Source organism: Poecile atricapillus, chromosome 13, assembly GCF_030490865.1.
Source record: "Poecile atricapillus isolate bPoeAtr1 chromosome 13, bPoeAtr1.hap1, whole genome shotgun sequence".
NCBI lineage: Eukaryota > Metazoa > Chordata > Aves > Passeriformes > Paridae > Poecile > Poecile atricapillus.
The window spans coordinates 3,966,414-3,983,541 of record NC_081261.1 but is presented as its reverse complement, the minus strand read 5'-3'; the positions used below and the strand labels follow the sequence as shown (position 1 = coordinate 3,983,541).

The 17,128-nt window shown below is 40.9% G+C and overlaps 1 protein-coding gene across 2 annotated transcripts in view; it reads right to left on the bottom strand.

Annotated features, from left to right (window-relative positions):
- RNF145 (ring finger protein 145) overlaps nucleotides 1-17,128 on the bottom strand; it is a 45,911-nt gene that overhangs the window by 11,599 nt on the left and 17,184 nt on the right. For both annotated transcript variants that reach the window (XM_058848808.1, XM_058848809.1), the window contains exons 3-5: nucleotides 16,011-16,119; nucleotides 6,966-7,057; nucleotides 1,920-2,155 (exon numbers count right to left, since the gene is read on the bottom strand). In XM_058848808.1, coding sequence (XP_058704791.1) covers nucleotides 1,920-2,155; nucleotides 6,966-7,057; nucleotides 16,011-16,119 — 437 coding nt within the window. The remainder of the gene's footprint in view (nucleotides 1-1,919; nucleotides 2,156-6,965; nucleotides 7,058-16,010; nucleotides 16,120-17,128) is intronic.

Below are 17,128 nucleotides of genomic sequence, written 5' to 3'. Positions count from 1 at the left end.
ACAAGCACAAAAAGCTGCCCTAGTCCACCTGTTAGGGCTCTCACAAGACACTCCTGGTGTTTAACATCCCAATATTCACAAAGTTTTGACACTGATATCAAACCCACAGTCAAATCCAGCCTAAAATAGCTGGATTTGTGTGTAAACTTACAAACACCAGGACAGCACTGGAAACCAACAACTGCTCATAGTTACAGCAATGGAAATACAAGCAGGAAAATATTCCAGTTGGAATGGCAATATCCTCCTCTGGAATACACAGCTAGACTCGACTTGGAGAAGAGTTGCAACCAGTTACATGAACACACCATGAGTCAATGGTTTTTCTGTTGTTCCAGGAACACAAGCAAAGAGCAGCAAGTTCTTAAAAACAAAAATCCTGGGTTTTGCCAGTACAGTGTAAAAACCACTCACAACTATTCATTGCAACTCTATTACATATATCTAGAAAAGCAGCATCCAACATTCTTATAAACCCAGGGCCACATTACAAATGTTCTGCCATTTTTTCTGTATTCCCAAGGGAAAAACACTTTATGTCCTCTGTATAAAAAGCCAGAAGAAAGAGCACGATTTCCCACTGGGAAACAGGATATTGAAGCTTTGCCAGTCAGCTCCCAAATTAATTTTTAAATCAGCAAATCAACAAGCCAGGGGAGGCTTTGACTGGGTATCAGGAAAAATTTCTTCACTGAAAAGGTGGTCTCTTCACTGAGAGGGTGGTCAGACATTGGAAGAAGCTGCTCAGGCAGTGGTGGAGTCACCATCCCTGGACAGATTTAAAAGATATATAGAAGTGGCATGAGTGGTTGGACTTGATGATCCCGGAGTTCTTTTGCAACCTAAACAAATCTGTGATTCCATGGATGAGGTCAGACCAATGTTAGGTGCTGTACAAACACAGAAGGATAATCCTCCTCTAAAGACCAACTACATACAAAATAAATTACCAGACACCAATGATCAACATGACAGGCTGAGACCTTGGCACAGTACACACCTCCTGCTGCCAAGTTTTTGTTTGTGTATGACAGATATGACAGCAAACAAGATCTTTAAAGAAGGTTTTGAAAGAGCTTAACAAGTTAGTTTTCTGGCTGCTTCTGGACTGACAAGCACAAGGCAAAAAAACCCAGTGGCTTGGTTTGAAAAAAAAATCCAGGCAGTGGCAAGAACTGAAACAGTGGCTCAGTCAAATGCCAAGCAAACATCAATCTCTTTATACTGAAATATACAGAAGGATGTATAGACATATTTTATACAAAAAAACAGGAAATGTGATGTTTCTGTACTGAGAAAGTGCTTTTTGAACTAAACATATATCAGATGTCAAAGCATTAAGAAAATGGACAGATCAGATCAGTCTTCTTGAGGTCTCAGCAATGTTGCTGCTTTAAAGAAAATTCCACAGACTTTTCAAATCATTGTGCAAGTTACAAATCACTAAGTTAGTGATTATTAGAATCAAAATCAGCTTCAGTGTCACTCCCAATATAACACTTAAATAATTACAAACACTTCTCATATGGAAAGTGTTTCTTGAAATGAACAGCTACTACATTGAATGCCCAGGGATTACCTTCCTCACTTAATAAGGCTGCAAATAAATTCCAGTCTGACACAGTCTTGTCTTTTAGCCTGGATTTGGGAAGGAATAAGCAATATTCAAGCAAAGTGGCCACGCTCAGCCAGCCAGCAGCATAATTCAGGCTCATAATTCAGTCTTAACTGCTCACCCATCCAAAGCTATCATAAATTAAGGAAAGAAGATGCTATGGATAGGAGCTTATTCGGTTGGCTAAGAGAGGATGAGTTAGCACACAACACAGGTGCACAGAAGACAGCTGAAGTGGTTTATTTTTTACTTCTTTCCTGCATAAAAGGCTCAGAAGCCAGAATGATTACATCCACCACCTTACCTGGACAAGCTCTCTGTACGCTGACTTCGCCAGGTTATAGGGCACCAGAAGATTTGATGCCAGGAAGTAGAGAACTTCCAGGCCGGTGAAAATCATGGCGAATTTGTTGATGATGACGATGGTCTCGAGCGGGACGAGGCAGAGCCGAGCCAGGAGAGGGAGCATGTGCGCAGAGAAGAGCCAGATCTGCTTGGTCTTCATGACGCAGGAGCAGAGCGTGCACACCACCAGCTGCCCTGGAAACGAGACACAGCAGTTCAGAATCAAGCTGATTATCCCCTTCAGGAAAAAGCGTATTTTTAATACGTTATCTTTCCAGAACACCGTTATCAACATCCAGCATATTGTGACGCTTCTAACTAGGGCATCTCTGTTACGAAACCAGGCTCCTCTCCGTGTCTTTTGCTGGGTCACTAAAGTTACCCTTTCCAAAGGGTGCACAGTGAATGCTTTCACTTCCCAGATCAGCGAGCTGTAAACCCAAAACACATGCAGAATCAGATTAATATAGCCCAAGGAATAAATCATACAGGATAACCCAACAAGCCAGCTCTCTTTCTCCTCAGCACCCCCAGCTCAGCTGAAATCCCATCGCTATCTGTACACACAGCAGCTTTTCTGAAGCCCAGCTACACTATTTCATCCTGACCCACACAAAAAAGCAATCAGAGGTCCCAAATGGCTTTTAGAGCAACAATATTTACACTGTCAAGAGGAATTACTGACCAAGAACAGCAACAGGAGAACAGCCAGGTCAGCAGCTGAGACTTCAATAATTTCAAAATGCCCTGAGGCAGTTGCTCAGAATGATCACTGAAGCTTGCAAGTGACAGATAATTAACAACTAAATTCTCTTTAATAGCTGGTGGGGACACAAGCATGAGCACATCTCCCCCACACACCCACAGATTTAGAGGGTGATATTTCTAAAGCACTAAGACCACTCCAGTATAGCTGCTTCCATCAGAGACACTGGAGTTGTACCCTTGATCCCAGAGGAAACTGAATGGGGCAAAATGCACATTGCATGGATAAGAAAAATCCTCACTCGTCATTTTGCAGTAAGGAAGAAATTTATGGCAACTTAGTTGAAAACAAACCCTTGTTCACCATCTGTGTTAATTTACATCCAAATACATGGTGCTAAATTCAAGTGTTAATGCCCTGGTTTGGAACCACCTCCTAATGTTTGCATTTCCTAACTCTCTCTGAAACCAGGAGCTGGCCTTAGGAAAGGAGAGGAACCAGACGAAGGTGAGTAGCATCTGTAGGTCAGTACAAACTCCATGTGCTCACATCAGCTCACTGACCTTGTAAGCCCTTCTGGATGGGCTGGGGAGGGAAGCTGCAAGAGGAGAAACAGCAGTACCAGGGTTTTGCTTTCATTCTGCCAAGCGTCCTACCTAGGGCAGGGCTTGTGCTTTCAAAATAACTGCAACTGAGCTGAAAGCAATCTCTAATCTCTACTACTTAAGCATAAAAAGTTCTCCCTCCTTCACGCTGTCCCCTTTCAAGTTAAATTCCTACTGTCAATTTGATAGATGTATTTCTGCATTAGCAGATGTCTCTGCAGAACAAGCACCCTTGCTCTCAGCAAGACTCTTATCAGCATACTGGGTCTTCTGAGCCTCAGAGAAAGTTACTCTACTCATCTCTTTAGATGTTCAGCTGACTCCAGCTCTGAAGCAGTCCCCCTCTGCTTTGTTGTTCTCTGCCCACACACACGTTGCTACAACCGTATTTAAGACACCACCAGCACACTGCTGTGCTGTCATATTCAGGAGCCTGGCAGGCAGCTTGCAAGGATTTCTGCGACTCATGGTAACTAAGGCAACTCAGCTTCACACACAAAGGGACACAAACACCAGCATCCAATGTGTTCTTCCAATTTAATAAGAGTGTCGTCATCTGAAATCAAATACTGCGACAGAGTCACATTAAACAATCCAGTACTCTCTGGGATGACTCTGGAGCTCTCCGATCACAAATTAGAGCCTCTGAGTTCAGTCTGAGTAAACAGCAGATCCTGCTTTCATCCAACAGCCATGTGTGGAGTGTGCTGCTCATCCCTGCTCAACTCTGGCCCTCCCATCCTTTTAATTTAAACACTGATCAAAAGTTACTTGTCATGGGAAGGAGAATTGTACACACCATCAAAGGAAATACATGGAGCACTTTCTCTGGAGGCTCCAATCTCCTCCCTGAAGTGAGCACCTTGTTAATTCTCAGCCTCTGCAGGAAAGGCATGAATGTCCCCAGTGGAGCTTGGAGTGATGGTACTTCCCATTTCAAACTGGGAGCAGCAGCACCTTAGTTCAGGACAGCCAGTCTCTCTCTCTGCAGTAAATCACACTTTATCTGCAGCTGGGGCTGCACAGCATCAGTCATCAACATCACACAGCAGGATCAGAGAAAGTAACCTCACATCAAATCACAGATTTTAACACTCTAGGTATCTGCTACAACCAGCAAATCCAGGTGAATGTCTGCACCCTGTAAACTGAAATGCTGTGGCCTGAAAACTGACAGACACAGCTACTGACCCCTGGAAGACACCAACAAGGGTCCTCTGCTAGAGAATGAGGCAATAAGGAAGAAATCCATTGTGTGAGCTTCCTGCCCCTTCTTTTCCCTTCCCCAAGCCTCCACAAATACATTAAACATTGCTGACAGGTAACCAGAGCCTCTCAGCTCATAAGCTAATGGAAAATGTTCAAGAAGAAAGCTGACATGGCACAGCCACTGTACAAGCCACTTGGAGCAGAGAAGCATCTTTATTTCATTCACAATTTTAGAAAGCTGATATTAACAAACTCCCTGGCTACATCAGTGACTTACTGAAAAACAAGGTATCCTAAAGTTAATAAAATAACTGATAATACTGAATAACTAATAATAATAAACCCCATTACTGTGTCATAAGAATAAGCAAGTCTTATTAGTAGCACTTGCAAAACCATGCAGCAGCTTTGCAAAGTTCACAGCTGATGTGCTCTCAAAGTGGCTCACTCATCCAAGGGGCAATTTCCAAAGACATTTATTTCTTCCATCCTGCACTTAGGAACACATTATTATCCCTGGACAACCGTCATCAGGCTGAATTAAATGCAGGGGAAAAAATGACTGTGAGATCCCTTTCAGAAAGTATTAATGAATAAAAGCATTAACAAAGGATACGTTTGCGAACCAACTAATACTGTACATCATTCCCTTAATTCTGACTGGAACTTCAGGAACCAGAGCTGTACCAACAGCACCATTATTGCACTCCCTCATGCACCTGCTTTGGTGCCTGTCAGCAGTGCTGCAGCACAACACCTTGTCAGAATGTGTGAGAAAATGATGGAGCAAAGCACCTGTACATTCATTCTGCTGTGAAGATGACACCACTCAGTGCTGTGCATTCCTGAGACTCCACTGAATAAACACCCTTGTATACAACAACTCTGAGAAAACATTTCATATTTATACAAAACACTGACAAGCCTCACGGACTGCTTTCACAAGTCTTCCCCAAAGATGACTGCTTGTCATCGAGACCAAAATTACATTTTCAAGTTGGCTTTGAAAGAATAAGAAAAATTAAGAATGGGGATATTAAATATGTTAAATACACATTTGCTAGTACAGTGACAAGCCCCTATTTCTGAAACACAATTACAATAAGGGGACACTTTAGTCTGACACTCACTACTACCCAAAACTCTATTGAATAAAACCATTATCTTTTCCTCACTTGTTTTTAGTCCCTATTAAAACCAAGATGCAGCATGTTGGGTTTGACTCTGGGTTTAGTTTTTAAGTGTTACTGAATGACACAATGCCTCCTGATCTCATCCTGCCCAGGCCTGCACGATGCTTTGTGAAGCTCTCTGAGGGATTCTGCTCTACAATGGAACCCTGCATTGCACCTGGGAGAGATTCACAGGATTAATTACAAACATTTTAGCTGCACTTTGGTGTCATTTGATGAGACAGGAAAATATATCTAGACATTCAGAAGGGAGAAGAGATGTTATCTAAATAATCTTTCCTTTGAAAATTACCAGTGTTACTTCTATTAAAATACTAAAAGACAAATGCCACATTTGAAAGTAAGGATGGAGGCAAACAGGAAATAGGTAAATTCTGTCAGACCTAACATACTGTAAAGTTTTTATCTGCCAGTAGCAGCTGCACGTAAACAAAAAGCAGCTGAGTTTTAGTTTTGCCAACAGTATGGCTGACTAAATCTGTCAATAATCTGATGAGAACCATAGATCTTAGCGAAAGGAATTAAGGAAGATTTTTCTTCCAAGCTTGCCTCAGGCTTCATTTTAAAATACACATTGTGTGTGTGTGTGTATTCCAATATCCTCTCAGGAGAGCATATGGTTTGGTGTAGCAACCTTAACACTGAATTTATTCTCTTCCAGTCAAAGTTCAAAGGGTAAGGAAACACTCTGGGAAGTCAAATTCTTCATGATTTATTTGGAATTTTTAGGTAGGGAAGTCATCTCTGCCATTGATCAAACAATTTAAATGTGTTTGACTTGTTATTCCTTAACTCTTTAATTAGAAATATCCTCAGGACTCTGTAAAAAAAAACAGTAGCCTGTAGTCCCATGCTCACACCCACCAATGTATTTCACCAGATTTTGTAAGAGAATGACAGTGTTTAGCTATAAAGCAAATAAAGAATTAATATGTACAACATCTGAGTTGATAAAAACACTACAAATGCACGTAACAATTGAAATTTCTAGAGTACTTTCCACATAAAGGTTATTACAGACACTCCAGCTGTTTTGAACCAGACTGCATAGTCTGAAAATAACAGAGGCAGAGCATAACAAACAGACCTGGAAAATATTTCAGAGCTGCAAGTATGGGGTATTGGTAAATCAGTGGCATAGAAAAAGCCAGGCAGGATCCTCCCATGCCTCTTGCATATTAACAAGAATCACAACAAGTAATATAAGAGATTTGAAACCAAGAGGTACAGCACGCACAGGTTCCAATGAAGAGAATTAGAGCTCTCTCCTCTCAACTATTTGAAGCACTTACCTACTAAAGCAGTCATGAAACGGTTCATAGAGAGCGGCTCCAAGTACATTGGTCCTTCATAGCCTGATTCCAATTCGCTCCTCACATAATCCCTAAAAAACACAAACCCACAAACTATTATGATCCGATTCAGACAAGAGGCAATTTATTCATTCTGCATGTATGTAACTCCAGTGTATGTCACAGCCAATTAACTAAATTGCAAAAAGCAATATTAACACTAGTGTTCCAGCAGCCATGCTGATGGAAGGATGCAACTGAGGCATGACTTAAGCGAGAGCAGAATTATCTGTAATTAGACCCACTGGCAGAGCTGTAAAAATCCTTTGGGACATCTAAGCTGTTCTTCAGAGCGTGGCCTCAAAACTGCTTATTGACAAAGCCTCTTAAGCACCATTCCATTTTTAAGTATCCTTATTAAGTGTTTTTCTTCCTAATAATAATTTCTTTTCCCACCAGCAACGTGTGAAAAAAAATTTCAGAGCTTGACAAAGAGAGCTTCTGATTCAGTGCTTATAGTATTTTGCACTTAAGAAGCTCTTTGCATTCAATTAAAAAATAAGTATGAAGGAAAAGCAACAGTCATGGATTAGAGTCAGAACAGAGTTGCTACATCACCCCTTCGTCCGACAAGATTTTTAAGTTTAGTTCAATCCTACAAGATACCTACAAACAGATAAAACACTATTGACAAACACAGTAAGAGAGCCTGAAAATCTGTAATTCCCCTCAGAAAAGGTGGGCTGGGAGGGTGGGTTTTGGCAATCAAAGTGCAGAGTAAGAACCTGAGGACCCTGGGTCATTTTCTGCTGTTGCTGCTCATCCATTGGCTCTGCCCTAGGTTAACACATCAACAGAAGTCAAATATGAACCTCACACTAAGAGCAGGCATTTCACACCTTCAGAAGCTGATCCTGGACCAGGCACAGCAGGAATTCTGCAGTGGCTCCTTAATCCCCTGTCATCAGACAGCAGGCAATACCCCTGACCTTCCACATCCAGATCCCCAGCCCTTTCTGCCATGCCCCATGACCCTTCCTGCTCCACTCCAGGGCAGCTGCATACAGCTCCACCAGCTCTGGCATCAGCAAAAATCTTGTGTTTGTTTCTGGCTGATCCTGTCCAGGATTCACATCTACCTGCATCACATCCCAGGAATGCCAGACAGACACACTTGGTCTGACCCCGCATGGAGCTCACAGAGTCTGTTTGCTCGAGGGGCAATTCAGTTATTCCGTGTTTATTTTTATCAGCGAGGCTGGGAACAGATGCAAACAAAGCACAGCAAAACAGGACTGGTAACCATGGCCAGTACAAGAATTGCTCTTCTTATTTCAGTGCAGAAATAGATGCAACTTAGTGCTACTGGGACCATTCACTTCTCCCCAGAAATGTGGGAATATACCTAGCTCCTAGGATTAGCTTGCTACTCTAAGCAAAGGTATTCACATTTTCACTTGCAAAAAAATCTCTGGAATTCAAGATATAAATCTCAAAGTACCAAAACAAACACTTCAAAGCCTGTTCTTTATAGCTGACAACGCTGCCTACTCAGAGCAGCTTTTCAAGTGTCATAGTATATGTGAGGTATGTTGAAATGAGTTCTTTAGACTGCAACCTACAATTAAAAAACACATGAGGACTGAAAAGGCACCTAAAATGACAATTCTAGACAGAAATCTTCCCCATGTTCTCCAAGTATAGCTAAGCTAAAGTGCTTTTTTTCCACCTTCCAAAATCCATATGGTTGTAATCCTTCAGGCAAAGGGGTTTTTAACTTTATTTACATCATATGGACCAGCAGAAAGCTTTCTGAAAGCATCAACAACACAAACAAGATAATCTATCAGTAACAGAAGAGAAAAAAAAAAATAACAGCACTTGCAAGATGATGGAGATGGCCTTTTGTCTTAGGAAAATCATACTCCATCCTCAAATTTTGGGTGGAAACTGGCTGTTTCTAAGCTGCTGGAAGGAAAGCAGTGAAGACATCAAGTTTCTCGTATATTTGTTAGGAAACAGGTTATAAAAATCAGCCAGAATACCAAATGCAGCAAGATGACCTTACACAACTTAGCTAAGAGACACGAACAAAGCTGCACTTACAGTTGCTTCTTCAACACCAGAATGTGCTTGGAGATGACCCAAATTTCTTTGAGACACACTTCTTGCTGTTGTCTGATTAAGTCATCTGCACAGAGGTCTGCATTTGCCTGAATTCTCTAAGTAACTCAAATACCACTGAGTTTTAGGCCCACCAGTTTGAAGAAGCAATGTTTTAAGCTCTCCTAAATTTTTTAAACAGTATTTGTAGCTGATGTCTGAATGAGGAAAGTGAAAGCAATGATTCTCCTATTACCAGTACAAACACAAGGATCTTTTGGCACAGACACCAATCAGAAGATGCCTCGAACAGCTGCAGTGCCATACAAGATGCTGAAAAAAGCAAGTGCCTGCACTCAATTTTGATCAATTAAAGCTGTATTAATCTCCAGCTTTTACATTTGAGAATTGTTCACTTTACTGCAGCAGTGTAAGAAAACAAGAATGCTAAAATCATTATTTACTAGTTAATTAAATAACCGAAACTACATTACTTTGGAAAATTAGGATTTTAGAATAAAGCCCAGATCAAACTGCTTGCTGTTCATTCTGTAGATGCATTCACAACCTCAGGTACCCATGGACAGCCATGACTAAATTGTGCCAAAGGTGATCATTTTTCACACATGATCATTTTTTTGTTACTGAAGTACAAAAAGGTCTTCCATTACTAAAAATACGTTTTCTAATTGACTGACATAAGGCACAGTGGTTATCTGACCTAACTGACTCATATTGCTGACATTTACTTTGGCTGATTAATCTCCACTGTCAACACTAAACACACTCTCATAGGTTTCTAATGTCTACAGATGACCTTAAAATTAAGTGTATTTTAAGTTTATCCATAAGAAACAATTGTCTCTTGCTCCCAATCCTTCTCATTTTAAGCTCTGTGAGGCTCAACACACTTGGGATACAATCACAATAAAACTGCAAAACATGAAATAAGATAATGATGTGAATTCCAGTTTTAGCATTAACAGTGTGTTTAATCACATCACTTCTATTCTGCATAACTGCATCAATTATTCTCCCAAGCTGCTTTTTGCTGGAAATGGGTAAAAAAAACGTGATTCTTTTAAGACATTTGTGCTACTACATATAAAATAAAACCAGCATCCACCTTTCTTGTCAGCAGCAGCAGGACTGTGGTAAATTAGTTCAGTGAATTCTTTTAAACTGCATTCTTTTGTCTGAGTAGTTTTCCTTAGCATGAGTAGCTGAAAGTGCTGGAGTCTTCATCCACAAGCTGCAAGCTCCCACCTAGGAAAGTTGAACTTGTCTTGAACTTCTGCCCAGTTACACGAAGGGAGGCCCTGAGACCAGTGTGAACTCTGGTTCACAACAGAAGCTGAAACCCAGATAAAAGCAGCCAACACCCACCTGGAGACAGAGAAAGAATCCAACAGGGAACAAGAAGACCCCAGACCACCCACCACTGGGCCAAGGGGTGTGTGCAAAGCATGTGAAGAGTGGCTGCAGGATGGGTACAACCGTAAGGGCACAACAGCTCAGTGATTTCTGTGTTCTGGGTCCCTGGCTGCAGGCACCCAGCTCAAGCTGTTCCTATTGCTGTGCCACTCACTTATTATACTAATTTTTCTTGGAATTGGAAAGTGCTGTGGGAAACCAGATGGGATCTCAGACCGCTTTCACAATTTCTTGTTTCCAAATACTGAAGTGCTGGCATTGGGTGAGTTCACCAGGCACCTCTGGAGGAGGAGGCATTCAAGGGTGAGTGTTAAAACTCCCTAGGCAGGTTTGGAGAAGGTCCTGCAGTGGGTTTGAGTCGTTCTCAGTATCGGGGTGTGTTTGTTTCTCTCCCCTACTGCAGCTCACTCACAGCTGCACAGCCTGATCTGACACTAATGTGCACAAAGAAAGGGAATTCAATTCCACATGTAAAACGGGGTTTGAGACCCTCATAGCAATGGGAAATCATTTAGATACAAACTGTTGGCCAAATTTGAGACTAAGATTGGATCCAGCTGCATCTACACTCTTCTCCCTGACAATCCTTTTCACTGCTTTTTCTTTATTCTTTCTGGTAACAGGGAATTAACTCAGTGTAGAAAAGGGGATGCCCTTGGCCAAGGTATTGCAAAATTGGGAAAAGATTTATGGTACAGCTCAATTATCTAAAGAGCACACAGTGGCCTTGTGCCAGGAGGAATGGCCATATATTACTAGGACAGCTGGTGGGGGCCCCGGGAAATTTGGCCACTACATGGAACTTTCAATCAATTAAGACTCGCTTATTTACGACTCCGCTTAGAGGAAAAATCCCTGGACAAATGCATTACTGTTTTAGGAAAAGAAAATTGGATATACCAGTCTCATGTCAAATTAGGGGTGAGTAACCAGCCACCTAATGACTGATGGCACTATGATGAACTGACACTTTGAAGAGATGAAGTGGGACAGCTCACTGACCACTCTCAGTGCTGTTAACCCAGATGACCACAGCTGCATGGCTAAGTACATAATCAATGCACAATTCAGTGTGGTATAAAGTTAACAAGACTAAAGAGGAGCTAATTCACATAGATTGTTAGGGGGTGGGTGACCAAAGCTCTGTAAAACCCAAAAAAGCAGCTCTCATTTTTTGTTGTGAATCCAATACAGCTCATGATCCAACTTTTATAGAGAGAACCAGCAAGACCAAAGTTGATTGAACAGTGCTACTGTTGTTTAATATTCAATTCCAGCTGCTATGTGTAGTTGGACATTGGATTTCAAATAAACAGAATATTTGTTAATTTGTTTATTTGTATTTGTTAATGTGAAAAAAGTTAATACCAACCACTGCCTCACTGCCCAGCACAATGAGCTTGCCAGCAGCCCTCCACAGGTAAGGGAGGAGTTGATCCCACAAATTTCTGCAATCAGCACTGGCTCTTAATTGCTTTCAAGCACAACTGTAGATACAATCTATGGTAACCACAACCATATGAGAAGGGGAAGACTGTATCTTACACACTGAAATTTAAAAAAAAAACTGAGAAAATGTAACTGATTTTGAGAGAGAATTCCAGCTGTGGTAGTATCAAGCCGATTTCCCATATAGCCCCAGAGTAATAATGGCACAGCTTTTGTCTCAACAACATGCATGACATCAGAATACACCACAGACCCAAACCCTGTATTAGGACTGAATCATGATGGAACTGCTCTCTACCCACTAGAGCTGAGTATGAGCCCAACAAAACAGTATCAAATGGCAGTGTCAATGCTGATGCACGTGTTGTTGGAGAGCAACAGGGATTTATTTGTGAAAGTAAAACCATCAAAGCTCAAGACATTTGTTTTAACACTGAACAAAACATCTCTCACTTGAAATACATTCCAAAGAAACTTCTCAAACTGTACTTGCCTATGTTGGAAAAGGATGTGTTTTGGAACTCTTTGTAATCTTATGTTTGTAAATAACATCACTGTAGGGACAAATAATCACTCCATTACTTCTAACTGTAGAAACACTGTGGGATGCAATTTTAATTATCCAACTCCTATTAGGTCCAATCAATGGTTACAGTCCAATTATACTTAAGCTGAAATTTACTACCTATCCCCACCGGAATGAATCCTGCACTAGTGAAGAAGCCACTAAAACCTGATGACCTGTATCAACTGCTGGAATGTGTCCAAAGCAATGGACAAAAATTTTAGTCACCATTCAGTGCAGATGAGATGCATCATGTCATGGAAAGAGGGAAGAAGGAAGCACAACACCGAGGGTGGAAAGCTCTCTTTGGGTGCCCACCAACAGCAATGCAATCTATATTAAGATGCTCCATTCAGTGGTTCACTGCTTATATTGTGCCTGTTGCTTGTAATAACATTGTATGTGAGACTAAGGGTTGTATTTAAAGACTCTGTGAGTTCCTTCTGACACATGAGCAGGTATGTTGAATAAAAAAAACAGGACTTGAAGTTGTAAATCAAGTTTAGTTAGCTGTGTTCTTTTAACTGTATTCTTTTGTCTGAGCAGCTTTGCTTAGCAAAAGTAGCTAAAGCTGCTGGAGTTGTAGGAACAAGCTCCAAATTCTCACAAGCTCCAAGCTCCCACCTAGAAAAGTCAAACTTCTCTTGAACTTCTGCCCAGTTACATGAAGGGAGGTCCTGAGATCAGTGTGAACTGGAAGATAAGGAGGCCACAACTCAGGAGAAGCTGCAACCCAGCCAGATAAAAGCAGCCAACACCCACCTGGAGACAGAGAAAGAATCCAACAGGGAACAAGAAGACCCCAAACCACCCACCCCTGGACCAAGGGGTGTGTGCAAAGCACATGAAGAGTGGCTGCAGGATGGGTGCATTGACTGCAAGGGTACACAAAGGCCCAGGGATTTGTGTGCTCTGGGTCCCTGGCTGCAGGCACCCAGCTCAAGCTGTTCCTATTTCTGTGCCACTCACTTATTAAACTGTTTTTTCCTGAAATTGGAGACTGCTGCAGGAAACCTAAGGCAAAGAGATTTCATTAAATTGGATTTTGGGTTTTTAAAGCTGACTTCTTCTTTTTCCATAAACAGATGGTATGTTATTTCCACCCAAACTGCCAGGTTAGCATGCTACATACAAATGTAGCATCTTCTGGGATCCTCCACGTATTCACGAATATTACCTAAACCTTCTTTACACATTAATGTAATTCTCAGCTCTGCAGGCAAGAAAACAAACATTTAAAAAATTAAGTGACTTGTCAAGGTCACATAAACCTGGAAGTCTGAAGTCAGAGTTTAACCATAAAGCTCAGATGATCTTATTCCCAGACTTGCAGATGAACTGCAAGCTATTTCTGGGATGGAAAAAAAGCACTGAAAGCTGAAGTCTTTCAACAGCTCAGAATTTCCAGGACACTGCAGAGTCACAAGTGCCAGATGATTCTGGTCTTGTTCTATAATTTGCACTAACCAAACTGGCCTCAATATAAGACCTCTTCATTGGTCTTAAATAGCATCCCAACTGGTAGTGCATGCAAGCAAGTCCCTGGAAGTTTTCAGCTCTGAGCAGAATTACTAACAAAAAACACTGAAAAACAGTTTGCACGTGTGACTACTGTATGTCTTGTTATGATCAGGCTGCTAAACAGAAACATAAGTTGGAACTGGATAGCTTTGGCAATAAGAGGAATGGCTCTGCCAACAGATATGTCTGTCACATTTTACTATTTGCAATATGAAAACTAATGGCATTCAAAAATTCTTTTATAAGGCTAATTCAAGTGTCACTCCCCACACAGGAGTCCCTGATTGTTCAAAGGCTTCAGCTGAGAGCCTCTTGCACTGTGCTTCCTTCCAAACCAAATCAGCCTTATGCCTAGGGGATGGGTAAGCTCACTCAGAAGTCTCAGCAGCCTCATCTGCCTTGCAAAACACCTCGGGAATACTGCTGGACTATTTGAATCCATGACATCTTTTAATTAAATATATTTTTTGTGCTAGTTGATGCAAGATTTAATTAAAGTCTTTATTAACTCACTCCAGAAGTACCAAATGGAGAAAGCTTAGTAGGAACACAGGGAACAGTCCAAGCAGTAGTTACTAAATGTGTTATAATAAAGCCTATTAAGTTTCAAACCTCAAAAAGCAACAGAAGTCAGAATTCCTATTACAGAGAAATACAAACAAGGTATTAAAAGCAAACACAGTGCTATCCCTTAATGTATCAACCAAATACATAACATCTCCCTTTCTTCTAAAAAAATGTAAAGACCTGAAGTGGCATAAGCACCTCCAGCTGTAAATATTCTGGACTAAGCCCTGTGTCTGATAGGTATTTGTTACTAGATTTATTATTTCAACACTTAAATAATGTTTAGGTTGCTTTTTCTAATAAATAAGCTTTCAACCCTATAAGAAACACCCACAAACTCCTTTCTATAACAACTCAGGACTCCCCTGAGAATGACAAATAAACCCTTTTTTCCTTCCTACTGAGGCAGTAAGAGGCTATAACTTCTCTCTTGTACACTCATCCTTTTCAGGAAATCACTAACTGCAACTCTGACAGCCACAACAGCGACATGTCAAATCATCACAAAGCCTTCATTAACACTCCTGAACTGCAACACATCAAGAAAGACATTTCAGCAAATGCTCTGGAACAACAATTTTGATGCAGAAATAACAAAACTATCACTTCCATTAAATCGATTGAAAGCACATTTTTAAATGTTTCCCATCAACAGGCACCAAAATAAGTCAGACTCAAATCCATATTTTCAAAACTTCCCAGGCAAAGCCTTTAATGTGATGGCAGTGTCTTTGGTTCCAATTAAACATCATGTCACTATGAAAGTTTACACTGGCTTTCAACAGATTTAGCTGGGGCCAAACAAAGATGGTTGATTTTGTCTTGTTTGACTCAGAGCTCTCCAGCCTCCCGCTCTGCTTTAGATCCAAATCTAAATCTTTAGATCCCAATCTGTTTTAGATCCAAACCACCTGCTTCCACTGTAAATTCAAATTTGTGTGATACGTTTAAGAATAAATTCCACTACTTTGCTTTTACTGGATTCCAGACCTCTATTTGCTCTCTCTCCTGAGGTGCCAGGAAACTAAAAGTAACATCCTGTCTGCTGTGTAAAACACCCCAGTGCTGAAAGCATTTTAGCTGAGCCACTGAGTAACTTAGCATACTGCATCAGAGGCCACATTTAGTCTTGTGGTAAGTGCTTTCTCTCCTTAGACTGGTGGGCATTACACTCCCCAGACAAGTAGCTCAAAATTCCGGGTGCATTTTCAATGACTTCAAAGAACTACTTGAATGTATATTTAATTCTGTAAACTTTTCCAAAGATGAAGAACTGCAAGATATATTTAGGTGTCTGACATAGAAAAAAGACCTCCACAAAATCATTTATAGAAAATATTAACAAAATAACTGTTATTTTTCTAATTCCCAAACCAAGCAAAAAAAACTAATCCATTTATTCTTACCTGGAAATTTGGTGCCCAGCATAAAGCAGCAGTGCAGTCAAAAAGTACAGGTAAAGCTGAACCAGGTGTTGCCTTGGTAAAGTTAGGAGCACAACACTTAAGATGTAACCTATAACAAAAAGCAGAAGGTGATATTTAAAAAAATATTATCAAACACCAAATTAAAATAATACTTAGCATGTTCACAATTTAAGATGAGGACACACAGGCTTTACTCCATATTAGTCATATTAAAACCCACTCCAGCTATCAGGGTTGCATAAATCAAGGACAAGACCTGACTCAGCTTAGGATTTGTAGCTTTTTATCCCAGCAGTTCCTGCACTTCTCATTAGCATTTAGTGAGGCTGTTGAAAATGACCCAATGCAGATCCAGCTTTATTCTTTAAGACCACAGCCTGGCTGTTCAGCAGCCTCTCCAACAAGCAGAACCTTGATCCTTATTTTCATAAGGATCTCACTCAGAGACCCAAACAAAGCAGTACTTTGAAGTCCCCTCCATAACTGGGTGGTGCATGTCCATATTCCTCCTTTCCAGACAGGCTGTGGGTCAAAAGCCCAGCCCATGGTACCCTTACAAATGTTTACTTCCAAGCTCTCTCTCCATCACTGCAGTGCACTTGTTCTCTTTCTGAAGGTCAGCTCAAGTGCCTGGCACTGAAATTCATTTAGGAAAACAACCCAGCAACAGCCAACAACTCCCCTGAAGCTAAGAACAGAACGCTAGAGAAGAACATATCCTGACCCTCACAGCCACACCAGTCATGTCACATTTAAAGTTTCCTACATTTATTCAGCAACATCAGGCACAGTCTTTTTAGCTGAGTTAATTTATATTTTGAGCTTTTAAAATATATTTAACAATGCAACTCTAGATTAAGGACTCAGAAGCAGTGGCACAACCAGTTACTATAAAACAGCTGGGGAACACAGCATGTTCCAATATTTGAAAAAGATACTATTTCAGAGTCAGTATTTATGAAGTATTTCAAGGCTGCTTAATATCTGCCACGTTCAATTAGCCACCTCTGTAAAATTATACCAACAGTTTGGTCTTCAAAGAGGTATCTTGCAAGATGCTCCTAGATAAGGCAACAGATCCACAGGATGCCAAGCAG